Here is an 18,492-nt window from a genome sequence, read left to right as displayed (position 1 = left end):
TCTGAAAATAATGGCCCTGATTGAGGAGATCTTTTAAACCAGCAGTAAAACACAGGCTCAGCAGGTGCCTTTGGCATATAAAGAATTTGAAGCACCTGCTTAGGTACTGTCCTGGGTAGTCATGAACTTAAGCATGTTTTTAAATGCTTTTTTGGATCATACCCAGTAGAGATACAGGGTAGTGTTCAGCCTTGGCAGTGTCTTTAAGAGTTTTCAAATGCCTTACCATGGTAAGTTTTCCCTCGATTTCCTCGTATTTCAGGAATCTTCAAAGATTCTTTAAAAGACCCTGATGTTGTTAAGAAGTGCAGGGTTTCATCAGTAAGGTTTGTCTGGACATCCTAGGGGTGAGTCTGCTCGGGAACAATTGGTACTTTTTCGTAATAGTCATTATTGTCCTCTTCTTTGAATCAGATGCCACAAACAACTGAAAAAACATGCAGAGATTAATACAGACATTGTGCACATCTGTAAGTGATGATTTGCATATGCTTGCACCGTGCTTGTAATGCTCTGAAAATATCTGAAATGCTCTGTAGTATCCTGGTTTATAACATATCCTTCGCCACAGTTTATGCATCAAGAATGCATGCTGAAAACAGGAAACACACATGCGGAGGGTAGGTAAAAGGGGATTACAGTGTACATATATTCGCCAGAATAGTTCCAGTTTAAGAGTATCAAAAGCATCAGGCTTGCATAAACAAATCAGTGCTTAACCCACAGATGTATCTAATGACCATATGGATTCTGCATGTTTACAACTGGAAAAACCCCTCTGAGCTTTTCTATTGTTTGCTGACTTTCACCCTATAGTATTAATTTTATTTGTGAAAATCAAGTTATTCACTGGAATATAAAAAGTTTTTAAAAGGAAATGGAATTATTTAACATACGCCACAGGACAAGATGTATGAGCCCCGTCCTCTGCCACCTTGGAGTTCTCATGTCCTAGGTGAGTTACGAGGCATGCGACCAAATGTACAACTGCATTTCTTAAACCAATTTGTTACTTTCATACAATATTTCTCTTAGATTTCCCCCCTAACAGTTGGCTCAGAGATTGCAAACTTCACGATCCTTCCAGCCTGAGGCAGCTGCAAAACTTCATCGGTGCCTGAAATCCCCCTTTCCCCGGGAGCGAAGCGTACAAGCCCACGTGTGTGCAGCAGGCAGGCGGCCCTGAAGCCCCACCAACCTCCACCTTGCAGGCTCAGTTACTTGGCACATCAGTAAAGTGTGGTGAAAGGCCACCACCAGAGAGTAAGCAAAGCCTGCCAGCCTGGGGACCCTCTGCAGTCCCTAGGCTCAGCTCGGGGGGGGGGGCTGAAATGATGAGGAAGGGGCCCACTCGTGTGCGATGGGTGTCTGTGCTTCCAGCCGTGGCTGTAGGCAGCAGCCCTGCTCAGTGTTTCAGTGCTGACGGCAGGAAAGACATTAGCCAAATGGTTGCTTAAAACCAACTATAGTACGGTACGGCACATTGTATTTCTTTATGTCTTGACAGCTGCTCATTTCAGGCACCACAAAGACATCTCATTGCTGATGGCAGGGAAAGGAATGCGTTAGGTTAGAAAAGTCCATTTATCGACGACTTCTCTCCCCCTCTTCCCTGAGAAGATCAGCAGGCAGCAGACTGGGATGAGTGGCTGGAAGCCCTCCGGTTTTGGACTGTGCTGGCTGGGCTCGCCTCGGAGCAGGACATCTGCAAGGAGAGAGGTTCTCCCGGCAGGAGACGGACTTCTCCGTCCCCAGGGCCGGGGCAGAGCATCCCCTCCGGCGCAGGCCGGCTGCGCCAGCGTGTGCCCCCGCCACGGAGCCTTTGCTCCACGGAGACACGCGGGGCCGCCCTGGCTCTGCTGAGCTCGGGGCCCGCCGTCGGGGCAAGGCAGCAGCACCGCAGCGGGCGGCATCCTCGCCCCGGGCCCCGGGGTGCCGGCGGCCGCCTCCACGTCCTCCCTCGCCCCGTCCGCACCATGGAATTGCACCGCGGCACAGCGCGCAAGTTCCGCGGGACGAGGGGTCCCCACCGCTGTGCACACGGCAAAGCTGGCCTCGGCCTAGGGCGGTTTGGCACTTCTCCCGGTGTGCCCGTGAGCCCCACTGTCTCCCGACGTGGGGCCGGGAGCTCCCGGGAAAGGGGAGCCGGGGCACGGCGGCGGCTGAAGAGCAAAAGCGCCCCCGGGGCTCGGTGCTCCCTAGCGAGGGGAAGCGAGGAGGAGGCAGCCGTCGGGCTGACTGCGGTGGTGGTGCCCGTCGGGGAGGCGTCGGGGCGGGCAGCCGGCCGTGCCGCGGGCAGAGCGGCTCGTCCCGCTCCCTGCGGCCCGGGGGCAGCCCCGCGGCCGGGGACCGCGGGCGGGGGCCGCGGGCGACGGGGCGGCGGCGGTTGCGCGCCTGTGGGAGACGCGGGCGAGATCCAGCCCGCTGAGGTCGTTGTGTGCTTAATTGCTTTATTCTTTTATGGAAATTAATCGCGGCCATATTTTACGGGGATCCGAGTCTGGGGGGGGGAAAGGGAGATGCTGAGCGGGAGTTGAGCATCGGCGGTGTCCCCCGGAGCCTGCCTGGCGCCTCGCGTCCGGCCACCTACGCTGGTTTGTTAAACCTTGGCATGTCCTGACTGGTGCATTAAAAACAAGACAAAAAAATCCCACCCCAATAAATCTGAGTGAAGCAGGTGATGATTTAGTCACCAAGAAACACCAGCGGAATCAGGTGCCAGATCGACGGACATTCACTGTTTTCCATAAAATAAAATAAAATAAAATAAAATAAAATAAAATAAAATAAAATAAAATAAAATAAAGTCCTCGGTGTGTAGCCCGAGTCGTTTGCGGCACCGGCCTATCTGTCGGGGGGCGGCAGCCCCGGGCTGGGACCCGGCCCGCGGCTGCGCTTGCTGCCGAAGGGACTTCGGACCTGCGCGCACCGGCAGCGCTCCCCGAGCCAGCGGCCGTCGGGAGCCGTCGGGGCGCCTCCCTAACCAGGGCGCGGGGTTGCCCTGCACCGGCGACTGTGCTCCCGGCCCCTGTCATGATCCGGAGCCGGCCCGGGTACCCCCGCGGGTCGGTGCTGCAGCAACACCGGCCGCACCGACTCCACTCCCGGCTGCCCTTCTCCCTCCGGCCGCGGCTCTGGGCGCACCCCCGGCTCCCACTGAAATTTTTTCCCCCCATTCATTTTAGCGGGTGTGAGTCCCCCAGCGCCCGCAGCCGCCCACTGCTGACCGCGGCGGTTTGCTACGGTCTAAGCCGCTTCGTGCGTGCATAGCGCACCGCAGCCGCGCACGGTGCTCGGCGGGAGGGCCGGCCAACCCCGCCGCGGGGCCTCGCTGCCGCCGAGCCGCGGTCGTCCCCGCCCCGGGTGCATTTCTGTGCTCAAGACGGGGCGGGTGATCAAGGTTTGGCCCCAGGCTGCTCTGCCAGCGGAGGAACTGCTTTAATCTGTTCCTCTCAGCAAGAACGAACACTGCCTATCTCCCTGCACCCCTGGACCGAGTCCAGCGCTCGGGATGCATTTTTGAGGCGGGGGGCAGGAAAAGAGAGCGGGGGGAGGCTGAGATGACCGCGGCTGTATCGGCACAGACGGGACGCGCGGATGGGAGCCGGCGGCGCGGCGTGCGCGCTCGGGCGCCCGCGGAGAGCGCTGCTGCCTTCCCCCTCCTCGGGACACCGCGGCCCCCGTCTCCCGGGCGGTGCGGGGAGACGTCCGCGCCGGGTGCCTCCGGGACGCCCACCCCAACGCGCCCCGCGGCCGCGGGTCCGCAGCGGGCCGGAGCCGGAGCCGGAGCCGGCGGCGGGCGGAGCGGGCAGGGCGCCACACCGGCCTCCAGGGGGCGCTGCAGCACCGCGGGCCGCCGCCGCCTGACGCGGAGCGCCGGGCGGAACCCCCCGTCCCGCCCCGTCTGGCCCCGCCGCAGCCCGCGCCCGTCCAGGGCACGGGGGGGCGGCGGGCTCTGCTGAGGCGGAGCAGGGCACCTGCCCGGCCCGGGAGCGGCCGCGCCCCGCAGGCTGCGCCGTGGCCGTCGGTAGCGGCTCCGCGCACCGGGCGGCGGGGGGAGGCCCGTGGGGGCGGGAGGGGTCCGCCCGAGGTGGACGCGGAAAGGTGACGCGGAAGCGCGGGGCTTCGGCGGGATCCGGCGGCTCGTACCCCCGGTGGTGTCACTCCTGCTCGACGGGTGTCCGCTGCTGTGGAGCCCCGCGACGTCCGAGCGACCCCGGGCTCCGGCGGCTGTGGCGGTACCGGCGGGTCTCGCCGACAGCTCTCGCCGTGCACCTGCTGGCGGGCCGGGCCGGGCCGGGCCGGGCGACGGCGCGCCGGTGTCACCGGGCGCTCCCTGCCAGTGCAGGCGCAAGAACTGCCACCGCGCTGGCGGTAGCGGGAGAACGCGGTTTTCCCCGCTCCCGGCGTAGCCGAAACGTACCACGAGCGGCCGGGGAGCAAACAGCCCGGGCGACGACTCTGCACCGCTCCATTCCCCTCCCCAGTTCCCTCCGCTTTGAGGCTTTTTCGTTGGTTGGTCGGTTTGGGTTTTGGGGAGGTTGTTGTTGGGGTTTTTTAAATTTTTTTTTGTTACTTTGTTTTGGTTGTGGGGCTTTCCCTCCGCGCCCCCCCCCCCCCCCCCGCAAGTGCGGCTTATTTTTCCCTGCTGTAAAGGGCAAGAAATGATGGTTCTTCCCAAGCAGCCTCCTCCGATGCTTGTGTCGAGGGGGGTTCCTCCTTGGCATCCGCAAGCCAGCAGTGCGGGGCGGAAAATGCGACTGTAAAGTCCCCTTTCCACTTCGTTCTTGAAGCAACCGGCCTCGCTCGAGAAAGCAAAATAACGAGGGCATTCGGCTCCCCCCCCCCGCGTCGTGCCGGAGCCCCCCAGCCCGGCCGCGGCCGGCGAGCCCTCGCCCCGCGCGGGGTCCCGCGGCCGCCCGCACCCACCTCGCACCCGGCCCGGGGGGATCGCTCCTTCTCCCGGAATTGTGAACCTCGGTGTCCTCACTGCCCAGGAGACGAAATACTATTTATTTAGGGTGACTTGGATTTAAAATAGGACATTTTCGAAGCAGGACTTCATGAAAAGAAACGAAAAACAGCCCGAGCGGCCGGCGGCAGCCGCGGGCTGCAACGAGCGCCAGCCTCGCCTGCGCTGCCCTGCGAGGGGACACCTCCAAACCTTCCTCCACCGACTCCTGTTCCCCCCTCTTTGATTATTTCTTTTTCTACTGTATACTAAAAGGAGAAAAAATTCCCGATACAGCCGTCAATTGTGTCCTCTTCTCTTCCGCGGGCTCGAATTGACCGGCACAGACTCTACCTTGAAAAATGTTCAAAGCGGTTTTAAAATGCCATTTCTTCTAACATCTTTCCGTACTTCTCAAAGCCTACCTCCAATCTCCAGTTCAGTTTATACAATAAATTCCCCATACACGTGATTTAAGTAAGGCACAGAACAAGATAGCGTTACAGATAAAAATTCAACCCAAATTCGCTGTGTGCAGCCAACCGTACTACAGATAACGACGAAAATGAATACAGTGCTTTAATCGAGAAATTCGAAGAGGGTCACAGAGGCCCCATTTAGCAGTAAATTCCCCGGTAATAAATCGAAACTGGTCTCAAAACTATTTGTCTGTTCCAGGTAGGGATTGTCTGCTTATTCACCGCGCATGGGGATACCTCCGCATCGCTTCTCCTTCTGAATCTGCCTTTAGGCGCCTAAACATCAGTTGAAGGGCAGAGCCGAATCGCTGGAGAGTCGGTCCACAGGACGACCCGACCCGACGGCCACGGAGCTACTTGGACGTGAGCGTTACCTGCACCCACAGGTCCCCTCGGAGACGTGGGCGCCCACAAAACCCTCACGCTCTGGATTTGGGGGGGTTGGTTTAGGTATTTGAGCAAGTCGCGCCGCGTATGTTACGCTGGCGGGGACACGGCGGGCGGCCGAGGCGGACGGTGCGGCGCAGGGAGCGCGCAAATCCCGCGGCCGGCAGCGGGGCCGGGGGCGGCGGGCGGTTCTCGGAGGGAAAAGTCACCCTAGGTGACGCGGGGGGTGGGGGTGGGGGGCTGGGGGGCCGCCTGCCCCTTTAAACCCCAGTTGCTACCCAAACACAAGTAAACAGTGGGGCCGGCGCGGCGGGGCGGGCCGGGGCCGGGGGCGGTCCCGTCCCGTCGGGGCGGAGCGGCGCGGCCCCGAGCGCGGGGCTGTGCGCGCCGCGGGGTGGGCCGGCGGCGGCGGGCGGGCGGGGACAGCGCTCCACGCCACTCACCGCTGAAATGTGATGGACCGGGCAGGGGGCGGCTCAGACTCGCGCCGAGCCTCGCCGGGGTCGAAGGCGGGAGGCTGCGGGCGGGTGGCTGCGGTCTATGCCGGGGCCCCGGGACCGCCGCAGCCAGAGCTCCCAGCCGCCGCCCAGCCCTCCGCAACATGCCGGCCGCCGCCGGGCCCCGGCCCCGCTGAGCGCCCCCGCTGTGGATCTAATGTCTCCGTGAAGGTGCCGCGGCCGCCGCCTCGGCTTTGCCCCGGGAGGAGCCGCCGGCTGCGGTAGGTAAGTGGCTCCCCGGCCCGCCCTGCCCGCTGCCGTCGGCGGGAGCGGGGCGGCCCGGCCCCGGGAGGGGAGCGTCCCCTCGGCGGGGAGCGCGGCGCCGCCGGGTTTACTTTCAGTTTGCAGCTCCGCGGCGGCTGGGGTGCGGGTCTCCGCCGCACGCCGCGGGCGCGTTGGTGCGGGGCCGGGCGGCGCGGGCCGCCCGGAGTGCGCGGCCGATGTCCTTCACGCGAAATTCCGCGCGGGGAGGAGCCGGTCCGTGCGTGGACTACGGGGCTGACGCGCGGGTCGCGCTGGAGAAGTCCTCGGTCCGTGGAAATATACCTGGCTGCGCGGGCAGCGGCGGCCGCGGCTTCGGGCGAGGCTGGCGGGCAGCGGAGGCGCCCCGGGGCCCACCCGCTCCCCGGGAAAGACCGCAGCGCCCTCGGGGCCGGCCCCGGCCGCGGCCCCGCCGCGGGAGGAGGGGGAGCGCCGGCCGGTCCGGCAGCCGGCAGGTAGAGAGGAGCGCACCGCCGAGGCACCGGGCTTAATTTAATTAAGCGCTCTGAATGGCAAGGGAAAAGGAAGTGCCAAGGTTTAAGTAACATCCGTTTTTGGTTGACTTTCTCCCCCGCAGCTTATTATAAGTAGTCTCAAAATCACGCACGAAGGCGCTTTCTGGTCTTTTTTGATAGGTTTTCATAAAGTTACCTCCCAGTACAAATAGTAGTAGATGTACCGTGGTTCGGGCAACAGTGTAGTTTTAAAAGTTTCTGCGTTAAAATACGCATGTTGTCTTCGGAATAGTTTTTCGGACTTGGTTCTTTGACACGAAAACGAGCGCCCTGCACTGACACCACCACACATAGCCGCAAAAGGCGGCTGTAAAGGACGACGCTCTGCCCTACAGAAATCCTGTCCCTACCTCGGTCGTAGCTCATAGCCGGTGGCTCCGAAACCCAGCCGCAGCCGGCCGGGCTGGAGGCAGGAGCCGCGGTAGAAGCCAGCGAAAAGCGATTTTGTTGCCTCTGCGTCGGTTCCTGGCGGAAAGCGAATAGGAACTCACACTACGACATCTTTAAAAATAAGTCTCTATATATAACCACCACCACCCCCCCCCCCCAAAAAAAAAAATAAAAGGTCGCCATATATAATAGGTCGTATCGATGACACTGTCCGCGGTCTCGATACAATCAGAAACGAAAAAAACTGGACAGCAGCGAAGGAAATCCGGGAGAGCCACGGTTCAAGGAAAACGGGAACAGGGGTGGGTAGTGCGGCAGTTCACACCCGACCTCGTTGCCGCATTTTTTTCCCGGAGGGCCAATTCAGTGCGCTGCCACAAACGGGGAGGAAAGGCATTTTAGGAAAAATACCCAAAAGTCGCTTTCCACCCGGAGGCTGCACGGTGCCAACAGAGCGGCCCAAAGCGTGTGGCCGCGGTGAGGGCTGCGGGGCGGCGGCGGCCCGGAGGGGCCGGGACGCGGCTCCCGGGGCGCGGGCTCTGCGCTCCGAGAGTTTCCTTTGTTTTTCTTGTGGTTTCGGGGGTTCTGGTTTAGGATTTGGGGACGGAGGGTGTCTTGTTTATTTTGGAAACTACGCGTTACCAGCCCCTCCACCCAAATCCCAGGAGGTGCTGGGGCACCCTCGGCCCTACCTCTTGTTTACAGGCCCGGAGAGCCCCCGGCGCTTGCTTTCGCCGCTTTTCTGGGTCGTGGCAGCCGCTCGGCTGCTGGAGTTGAACCCTCACCGAAAACACAAAAAAAGGAGAGGGCAGGGGCTTGCCCCCCGCGCCGATGCCCCCCTGCCCCGCGGGAGGGGAGCGTCTCCCCGGGGGCGCCGAGAGAAGCGGGCCCGGCGATTTCGGTTGAATGGGCTGAGTGAAACCCTCTGACAGTCACACACCGCTCATTAGCTCACGGCCCCGCCGCTCCGGGGGAGCTCCCGGCCGGGGGACGACGGAGAGGGTGCGGGGGTCTCGGCCGGACGGCTCCGTCCCGCCGGGGCTGCGCTCGCCCTTCCCAGCCCTGCGGGGTGGAGGGAGCCGGCTGCGGGGCAGCGCCGTGCCGGGCCGCCGGGCAGCCCTCGGCGGGCGGGGGAGGCCTCGGGGCCGGCCGCTTTCCTCGCTGCCGATGGGATCGCCCGGGCCCGGGCGGGCTGCGTGGGGCGGCCCCGGCCATCTGGAAGGGATCTCAGCGCAAAATGGATTTATTTAGGACCTGCGGCGCGGGGGGCTGGGTAGGAGGTGTGCGTGCGGGGCAGGAGCTCCTTTTCTCTCCCTCGGTTATCTTGATAAATGAGTTGTTGTTGAAGGAAGAAAAATAAGCACCCGAGCTGGGATAAACGCGGGGTTTATCCCCCCCCCCCGCCCCGCCGTTCCCCGGGCCTGCCTCGGTTCTCCGTGAGCACCCTGCTCCTTCCCGGGGAGGCCCCAGCCAGGAGGGGTCGGGGTCGGGGCCTCCGCGCCGGCGGGAGGCCGGGCGGAGGGTGGGAGCGACGCCGGGGGCCAGGTCGGCGCGGGGGGCGGGAGGGAGGCGGCCCCGGGGGTCCCCGCGGTGGCCGCGGCCTGGGCTGGGCGCTGCGGGGGGACGGTGGCGAGGCGGCGGGGAGCGGAACGGCCCCGGCCCCGGCCCCGGCTCCGTTCCGGGCGCATTTTTCTACGATTCGTCTAATTTGAATCTGCGGCGCCTTCGGTTGGCTCGGCGCTGGGTTTTCTCCTTTTCGTTTTAATTTGGGGTGGATATTTCTGGGAGGGATTTTTAAATTTTTTTTTTATTCTGTAGCTTCTCCGGTCAAAATGATCGCGCCGGTGGGTCGGTGGCGGCCGCCGGCCCCGGCGGAGGACGGGAGCCGAGGCTGCGGCGGGGCGCTGGGGCCGCAACAAGGCAGCGCACCGGGGCCGTGCCTGGCCCTCCCTGGCTCCGCCGCTGCGCCCGCTTCGGTAAGGGGAACCACGGTGCTCCCAGTAAAACTCTCTTTCCCTTCCTTTGTCCCTCTTTCTTCCTAGGAATTTCTCCCCGTCTCGAAAGCCCAGGAGAGGCACCAGCTGCACCGCCGGCCTGCGCCCGCCCCGGGAAGATGGGAAGCAAGGCTCTGCCGGCCCCCATCCCGCTGCACCCGTCCCTGCAACTCACCAACTACTCCTTCCTCCAGGCTGTGAACACCTTCCCCGCAGCTGTGGACCAGTTGCAAGGTCTGTATGGACTCAGCGCCGTGCAAACCATGCACATGAACCACTGGACATTGGGCTACCCCAATGTGCACGAAATTACCCGCTCCACCATCACGGAGATGGCGGCCGCCCAGGGCTTGGTGGACTCCCGCTTCCCTTTCCCCGCGCTCCCCTTCGCCACGCACCTCTTCCATCCCAAGCAAGGGGCCATCGCCCACGTCCTCCCCGCCTTGCACAAGGACAGGCCCCGCTTTGACTTTGCCAACCTGGCCGTGGCCGCCACGCAGGAGGACCCGCCCAAGGTGGGGGAGCTCGCCAAGCTGAGCCCCGGACTGGCCTCGCCCCTGTCGGGCATCAGCAAGCTGTCCCCGGACAGGAAGCCCTCCCGCGGCCGCCTGCCCTCCAAGACGAAAAAGGAGTTCATCTGCAAGTTCTGCGGCAGGCACTTCACCAAGTCCTACAACCTCCTCATCCACGAGCGGACCCACACGGACGAGCGGCCCTACACCTGCGACATCTGCCACAAGGCTTTCCGGAGGCAGGACCACCTGCGGGACCACCGGTGAGGGACCACCGGGGCCGGGCCGTGGGGAGCCGGGGTGGGGGGAGCCGCTCGCGGGGAGGCGGGGGGGGAGGCTGAGCCGCTCCGGGAGCCCTGGGCCCAGCCGGGAAGGCAGGAGGAGGCATCCCCGCTCCGACTCCGCGGCCGCGGAGGAGCCAGGGCAGCCAAAAGCTGCGCTCTGCGTGGGACGGGCACCCGCGTTGGGGGTCAGGAGTGAAGCCCCGGGGCTGTTGTGCTTCTGAAGCGCCACCCTGGGGGTGCGGGGAGGAGGACGGGGCGCAGGTGGGCGCTCCCCGTCTCGGCCCCCTCCACCTCCGCACCCTGCGGCTGGTGCCGAGCGGCGCCCGCGGCCGCCGGGCGGAGGATCCGCGCTGCGTTCGGGGGAGAGCGGACTCGGGTCCCGCCGGCGGAGCAGATGCCGTCCCGATCTGTCACCAGAGAGGGCAATCACGCCTCGATACCAATTATTGCAAATGTTTTGAACCGATAGAGGAGTTTAAACATGAACAGAATCATACGGGAGGGGGAAAATGAAGCCGGGGGGGCGAGGGGGAGCCGGGTTTGGGGGAGCGGGGCCCGGGGGCGGGTGGGCCCCGCGCTCCCGACAGCGCCGCTCACCCCTCGGGTTGTCTTCCAGGTACATCCATTCCAAAGAGAAACCCTTCAAGTGCCAGGAGTGCGGGAAGGGCTTCTGCCAGTCCAGGACCCTGGCGGTCCACAAAACCCTACACATGCAGGTGAGCCCGGCGCTCCCCGGCCCGGCTCGGCTCGGCTCGGCCCGCCGCGGGGCGGGGGCGGTGGCTGCCGGGGGGACAGGGCTCCGGCGTGGGGGGGAGCGAGGGGGCTCCGGCACTTGAGGGCTCCGTGCTTCCCCGGGGGATGGAAGCGGCCGGCGGTTACCTCCGCGGCCGCGGGAGACCCACGGAAAAAGGGCGGCCGCGGGAGACGGGTTAAAGCCGGCGGGGACGCGGTTGGCGGCGGGGAGCGAGCCTCGGGTTTGGTTTTGTCCGCGCCGCCGTTTCGAGGCGTTTTTCGTTGAGGGCTCCAGCCCTGCCTCGGCGGCGGCAGGCTCAGGGCGGCGGGGGAGCCCGGTGGCGCGGAGCGGCGCGGAGCTCCCTGCCCGCTCGCCGGGACCGCCGCGGCCGCCGACGGGCAGCGGGAGCCCCGGAGCGGGAGGACGGCGCGGCGGCCGCTTTCCATGAGCCCCAGGAGCGCGAAATGCCAGGAATCGAGAACTATAAAATAACCCTTTTCGGGCAGGACGGGGCGAGTAGGCGGTCTGCCGTCCGCCCGGGGCTGCTCTCGTTCGTGCCAACCCCGATATTTCTCGTTCGTGTCCAACCCCGATATTTCAAGTTGTGCGTTGCGATAAGAAAAAGTGCAGTAATACGTTAAACCAGGTAGTTTGTGAAGGATTAATCCTTTGCTTGCTTCAAATCTGAACAGGAATCTCCACACAAATGCCCCACATGTGGAAGAACCTTTAATCAAAGAAGTAACCTGAAAACTCACCTTCTTACCCATACAGACATCAAGCCCTACAACTGTGAGCAGTGCGGCAAAGTGTTCAGGCGAAACTGTGATCTACGGCGGCACAGTCTAACTCACACCCCGCGGCAGGACTTCTAGAGCAGCCAGGGACCCGCGCCCGCTCCGGCAGCTCCAACTTGCCCATTTTACTCAAGGACTGTGTTGTAGCAGCTCACAGACACGCACATACACCCACACACGGAGACACACACGCAGACTCGGGGCCAAGCTTTCCTACCACACGTCTGCGAAACTCGTTTAGAGAGTGCGGACTGCAGGATCGGGCCCCTCTCCAACCCACACCCAGGCGTAAAGCTCATCTTGTAGATACTCGCGGCTCATTTTAGAGCTCTGTACAGAATGTGGTTTTCTTCGTTTGTTTGTTTCGTATCGTCGCGTCAGATGCACATCGATAACAAATCGGGGAGGCAAAGTATCTCTTAAAAGTGTATTTCAAAATAAATCCTTTTTTTTTTCCAAATACCTCCTGCCTTGTTGTATTATTCTCTGAACATTTGGGCTTTTTTTTCCTGCTGTGTCAATGCAATGGTAAAGCATATTGAATAAATTTCCTCGCCGGGTAATTGTACTGTCACAACAATTTTGGTGATCGCTTTTGTTTCACTGTCGCTGTTATCTATTGTTAAGTAAAATGAAAGTGCCGTATTTGAGAGTTTATAGCTCTATTACTTAATAGTATGAATGTCTAAATATTAACTTCTGTACTTTTTTATTTTCCGAACGAAATATATATATTTTTTTTTTAAGAAGAGAAGGAAAGAAGTACTTGCAAATAAACAGATCTTAGGAAATAATGCATAGAGCCGTTCTTACGCCAAAGCGGCTTATTAGTAACTTATTTGCAATCGGCCCATATATTGTAAAAGTCATCCCTCTCGCGGAGATTGCGGTAGGCAACCTCCTGCCAGTAGACTTTGGACACGGGCAATTCACCCGCGTAGACAGGGACTTTATCCTGCAGAAGGCGATTCTTTCCCGACAGCTCTGGGAGCAAACAGCAAGGCGCAAATACCGCCCCCCGCCCCGGGGCTCATCCGCGGGCCCCTCGCAGGGCAGCGGCGCTGCCCAGACCGGGCCCGCGGCGGCGCGAGCAGCGGGGAGCCCCCCCCCCCACCCCCCGCCTCCTCCCCCCTCCATCCGCGCCGCGCCCGCGGGAGCCGCCCGCAGCCGAGCACAGGTCACGCCCGGGGGGGCGGACGGAGGGGCACCGCGGAGAGGGGCTGTTCGCCCCTCCTGGGAGACCCTCGTCCCCCCGCGGCAGCTTCCCCTTCTCTCTCCTTCCCTCGCTGCCCCGCGCCTCGGCGGCCGGGCGTGCCCAGCCTGCGGGCTGCGTGCTCAGCACCTGCACCCGGTATGCAAGTAGCAGGGTGGCGGCACGGACACCGGGCCTCCCCTCCCTTGTCACCCTTGCGAGCCCCTCACTACTGCCTCTGGTCCCCTCTGGGAAGGCCTGGTGCCAGCGCTGAGGCATTTTCCCCGATGTGTTGCAGGGTGGCTTGGATGTGCAACTCTTCTTCTGCCAACCCGCTGCTCTTGTCACTCCCGGCACCCTCCCTGCAGTGTCTTGGGTAGTTCGGGGCCCCAAAAGTTGTTCTTTTCCAGGCTGGGGGCACCCGTCCTGCCCTACTCCTCTCTCAAACTAAGGACCAGGTTAGAATGGCGGGGAGAAATCTTCCCCCCTGCCTCAGGGAGCCCTGTCCGGGGTGGGACCGTGTGGCCATCCCCCTGCACCTGACTCAGCGGGGAGGGCTCCACTCCTGGGCCCCACCTAGAAGGGTGCTGGGGCTCTGGGATGGTCTGTCCATGATTCCACCAGGCCTACAAGGGAGCAGATGCCGACAGGGCTTGGGTGGCTGCAGTGTCCCTGTCCCTGACCCTTGTCAGTCCTGCAGCAGAGAACCACACCGCCTGAAACCTGTTAATGAGAAGCAAGTCAAAACCAGCAGCGCCTGGGCTGCGGCTGGGCCATCGGTGCAGAAAGGGCTGCATTACTGCCTGCTGCTGCTTGCTATCCCTGTCTGCTGCCTCCGCAGAGGGCTACTGTGCCCACCCCAGGGCCAGGGGCAGGGACCCCCCAGCCAGCCCCGCTCTGCCCCAGGCCGAGGCAGCCAGGTGAGTTTCCACTGAGGCGGCAGACATGGCACTCTCAAGCTCGGCCAAAATTTCTTATGCGGTCAAGGCCTATCTCCCCACCTGCTCCTGTCCAGCAAGACGGGGAGGGAATACAAAGTTTCTGCAGCCAAAAATACTGGTCTGCTGGCTGAACAACAGCCTCCCTAGTCAAAGTTTATTTAAGGGCCATCTGTTCTCCTCCTCTTCATCCCCCGTCACTTGCACCCCTTCCCTTGCTGGGGTACTGCACCCCTGGGACTGCCTTCCTCCTGTGCTGGCAGCCCCTGTCCTCCCTCCCCAGCACACTGCTCCTCTCCAAACCTCTCTCCATGGGCATCTCTCGCTCCCCCTCCATGGGCATCTTCCCAATATCTGATTTCTTCCTGTCTGACTGATTTTTCTATTCCCAGTGCATTCCCGTTCTCCCAGTAGGTTATTTCCTCTAAGTGTCTCTATCCTTATTGTTCTCTGAGTTCCTGTCCCCAGGCCCTTTTGTGTCCCCAAGTACGCACAGCGAGGCTGGGATAACTCCGTTCAAGTAAACACCCCTGTCAGGATACATATGGGCTTAGTCTGCTCCTCCTAGGCCAAGTTCTATGTGCAGTTTGTTTGGAAAGACCTTAATCAGATGAACGATATCAAAGGACTAAATTAAAATGATTGCATATAGCTAAGGTTTTATTTAATTGTTTGGGGTTGCTTGTTTAATAATCTTCTCCCTGAGCAGACACAGACTGTAAATTTATCTTCTGAGGATTTCAAAAGTTCAGTGGCCAGAACAAAGCCCAAATTGCCGAAGAAGGGCACTGACAAGTTTCTCTTAACAGTTGGTCCCTGGACTGTTTTTTAAGTTTAAACCAGTAGCTATCATCTTAAAATGTCAGAAGATGATTTAGTATTTCTCCTTAATATCAATACATTTGCCTATGGCACTGGCACACGCCATTTACTTTTTAAAAGATCATCTCTCCCTGGGAAATTTCAGAGACAGCTATAAAGAACATGTTACGGTTTGTTCGTATTAGACCTGTTGGGAACAGAAACACGTTCTGTAAAGCTATGTCTGGGGCAGGGCTAGGGTTTTTATAGCCATAAAGTGCCATCCTGACTTTCACAGTGTAAACACTAAATGCAGTAATATCCCCGTGACTACCGTTTGTGCCTGTGTGAAGTATCTTCCTTCCCACTGGAGCTCAATCCCAGCACACAGCATACAGCACCGCACTTCTGCAGTTTCCTGGAGCTTCCCAAGCCACCTGCCACCCACTTCCCTGTGTTCTTCTCTCTCCCATTGCCTTCTTTTTTTTTCTGCACTGCCTGCGCTGGCACCGTTCGTTCTGCACCTTTTGCTGTGTTTCAGTCAGCAGCTTCAGTGGGGTAGCAGGGAGAAGGAGTAGCTGTGCTACATACTGAGGAAGAAAAAACAGCAGATAATAAGACATTCTCTGGCCATAATTTCCATTTTTTAGGGGCAAATCAGATTAAAAAAATCAAAGTCCTTTAGGTTGCATCTGAAAACTGAGCTCTTTGTACATTACTTGCTGAAATGGATGCTGTCCACAGCCGATGGTGGAGTGGCTCAGCCCAGCTATGTGTGCATAACGCTTTTCTACGAGGTCATCGGCTACACAGCAAGAGCACGCCATGCTATTCCAGACCAGCACACCCGATGCCAGCACAGCATTGCTGGCAAAGTCCAACTTTGTACCGGTCTCACCTCAGGAGCAGGCACAGCCCAGATCTAAATGGGAAACAACCCAGCAGCAACCCAGGAACGTGGCAAGGCCATGTCTGGCTGGGGCTAAGGGCTGGTGCTGAGGGTCCCGCTATTTGAATAAATCCAAGCCATTTGGATAAGACATGTGAAAATCCATTATTTATTGAACTCCCCCATGCCCCCGCTTTCCTTTTTCTTCTTCCTTTCTTCTCACTACTCTGCTTCTGGATGTTTGCTTCTCTCACCCCAGCCTCATCCTGTACAACACCCTGCCTCCTGCCTAGTCTCCCCTCCATCCCCTTCCCTACTTCCATTCTTCTGTTTCTTTATTGCCTTCCCATGTCTCACCCTGTGTTTCAACCTCTCTTTTCCTAAGCAAATTCCCTCACTCAGACTTTTTGGTTCCCTCTTTTTGAACCATCCCAGCTTCTGCTTGTTTCCTTGATCTGTCCTGCAGCCACCAACCCATACAAGCACCTCTCTCTTCACTGACCCAGAGCTCATTTTCCCTGCCTGGTACTTCTCATGCGCTGCCGGTCCTTCCTTGCTGTTTCCATTATTGATATCACGTCCGCATGACACTCAGGAGGCATCAGTGCAGGTGCCACAGGCATACTCAGACCATTTTAAGCATGCTGGGTGTGGCACAAAGCCAGCAGCGTGGTCCCAGGAGGACCAGGATCGGTGGTGTGGGCAGCCGGTGGCAGACCCGTCTGCTCGGGGTGGGAGCGCTGTTGGCAGCGGTGCTGCAGTCCCCGGACTTCGTGGACCTCATGGAGGTCAAGAGGAGCCAATGGTTTCAGATGAATGAAAAAAGCAATGTACTGGCCCCAAAATTTCAAGACTGAGTTTGCAGTTAGTCAGCTAAGCTGCTCTGGTGGCTCAGAGCCTCTACTTGCTCCATGCTCCTAATATTGTAACTGCAGATAGTCCTTTATATGTAGAAGAGTGACTTGGTTTACCAAACTACATTACACGAGGATTTAGGCATATGTTGCTTTTATTTTAATATTGTACTCTGTTTCCAGCTTGTATTTATCACCTCACAGAATCTCTTTTCCTCTCTACTTATGGAAGCTTTTATTAGTTCTTTTTCCTACTTACCACAGTGTAATTATGGCAAAAATAGGGTAGCTACTAGCCAAAAAGTTATTCTTGTTGAAATTATTAAAAAGAGGAATACTTAGGCTTAAAAATGTTTATTTACATTCAAAATAAAGGTATCACATCTGTATAAAACATTCATTTTAACCTCTATTTTCAAAAATCCAGATGCAGCTCTTTGTGAAACTTTTTCTAGAAGCTTCTAGTCTATCAAACAAGAGGTGCAAAAATACCTACACTGAGAACACTAAACATCTTTTCTAAATCTGTGGAATTAAGACAATGGAAGTGTAGGCTGCTTCTCTCCTCCTTTGAGCCTCCCTCACGAGCCTAAGCACCCTTTCCCAGGCGCGACTTTCAAACACTACCCGGAATTTTACAATGAGTGAGGCACGACCCAAAAGCGTTTAATCCCGGCCGCAGTGGCCTCGCACCTTCATCCCCATGCAGTCGAGCCAGAGTGGTGCATGGCCGCCTTCCCTGGGAAGGCTTCTTCCTCCATCAGCACTGGGGCAAAACTTTGCAGTGCTGATTGACCTAAAAAACTTACTTTAAAATTTACTGATATGGAAAATACCAAGCTCAGCCTGAAGTGAGTGGTCTATGCAGCAGGGCCCTGCCAGCATGGATGTAGCAGTGGGGAGTGCAAACAGGCTGTGTCCCCAGCCCACAGGCAGGCAGGGATACAGATGGGCACATGGGTGGCACAGTCTCGGAGGAGACCCCGCACGCTGTGCTGGGAGATGTGGCAGCCCCAGGGGATGGACGTCTCCTCTCAGATCTGGCTATGCTGGTTGAAGGCGGTGTCTCTCCTGGCTGCGGGCTACCACCAGCCCCAGCAGCCAGGCCTGGCGGCCGTCACAGGGCTGGTTTGGATTTTGGGAGCTGGGGGAGCATTCCCACAAGCTGTCCTCCATCGGGGCGCAGTGAAAGGGGACTGAGGAGGGCGCTGGGCAGTCCCTGGGCTGGTGGGGAGCGGCCGAGCGAATCTCCCGGCCGTCGGGGTCCATCTGCCACCAGCCTCCTTGCAGTAGGAGAAGGGGAGCAGCAGGACTTTTGCTTCCCTGAAATTCTTGTAGGATCCAGAGAGTGGCTCCATCGCCTCACAGCGCTGAGGGCCGCGGCTGGGAGAAGATTACAAAACCCAGCTCTTTCAGCTTTCCCTGTCTGCAGAAATCCCCCGGACTTCTGGCTTTGAAATGCACAAACTTCACCTTCCCTGTGCCGATCAGCAGGAAAGCTGCCGGCATGGGCGGTGCTGGTGGTGCCTTGCCGTAGGCAGCGCTGCCAGACTCCCACTCCTCTGGCAGCGCCTTGACCTGTGGCTCCCTCGCTGCACGCTCGTCAGGGCTCTCCTACACGCTAGGGCATTTTGGAGACCCGTTCGTTCGTCTGGAGGAAGTAGATTGATTGATTGATAGCTTTTCTTTATTCAAGTGTAAGAGGAAGTAAGCCCTTTATTTCTTTTTTTCTTGGAGATTATTTATAAGGCATTGTCTCTGATATTGCCAGCTGACATCCTTTGGCGTCACTACCGCTCAGTGCACTGAAGATGCCTCAAGGTGTGTCAGTTGTGCTTCACGTCAGTGTGCCTTGATGTATCTCTTTGGCTGGGATTGAAAGGTACAGTTTCTAAATCTCCTGGTGACCCATTTTGCATGGATCACTGGTGCGCTAGAATGTAGCTGCTCCTTCCCATCGTGTTAATGCAAGTTTGCCTGCGTTCAAAGCAGCCTGGGTTCCACTTGCCACGCTGAGC

The 18,492-nt window shown here is 59.3% G+C and overlaps 1 protein-coding gene across 2 annotated transcripts; it reads left to right on the top strand.

The window, feature by feature from the left end:
- Positions 1–6,507: 6,507 nt before the first annotated feature.
- OSR2 (odd-skipped related transciption factor 2) lies at positions 6,508–12,291 on the top strand. 2 transcript variants are annotated; one of them, XM_059815388.1, is made up of 4 exons: positions 6,508–6,539; positions 9,523–10,249; positions 10,887–10,986; positions 11,696–12,291. In XM_059815388.1, exons 2-4 carry the CDS (start codon positions 9,594–9,596, stop codon positions 11,876–11,878), a joined length of 939 nt encoding a protein of 312 aa, XP_059671371.1. In that variant the 5' UTR covers positions 6,508–6,539; positions 9,523–9,593; the 3' UTR covers positions 11,879–12,291. The 2 variants fall into 2 exon arrangements, with proteins under 2 accessions (XP_059671371.1, XP_059671369.1); XM_059815386.1 differs by lacking the exon at positions 6,508–6,539 and having other exon boundaries at positions 9,503–10,249; positions 11,778–11,892.
- Positions 12,292–18,492: the final 6,201 nt, after the last annotated feature.

The sequence above is a fragment of the Gavia stellata genome, chromosome 3, assembly GCF_030936135.1.
Source record: "Gavia stellata isolate bGavSte3 chromosome 3, bGavSte3.hap2, whole genome shotgun sequence".
NCBI classification, from domain to species: domain Eukaryota; kingdom Metazoa; phylum Chordata; class Aves; order Gaviiformes; family Gaviidae; genus Gavia; species Gavia stellata.
This window is presented reverse-complemented; position numbering and strand designations above follow the sequence as displayed.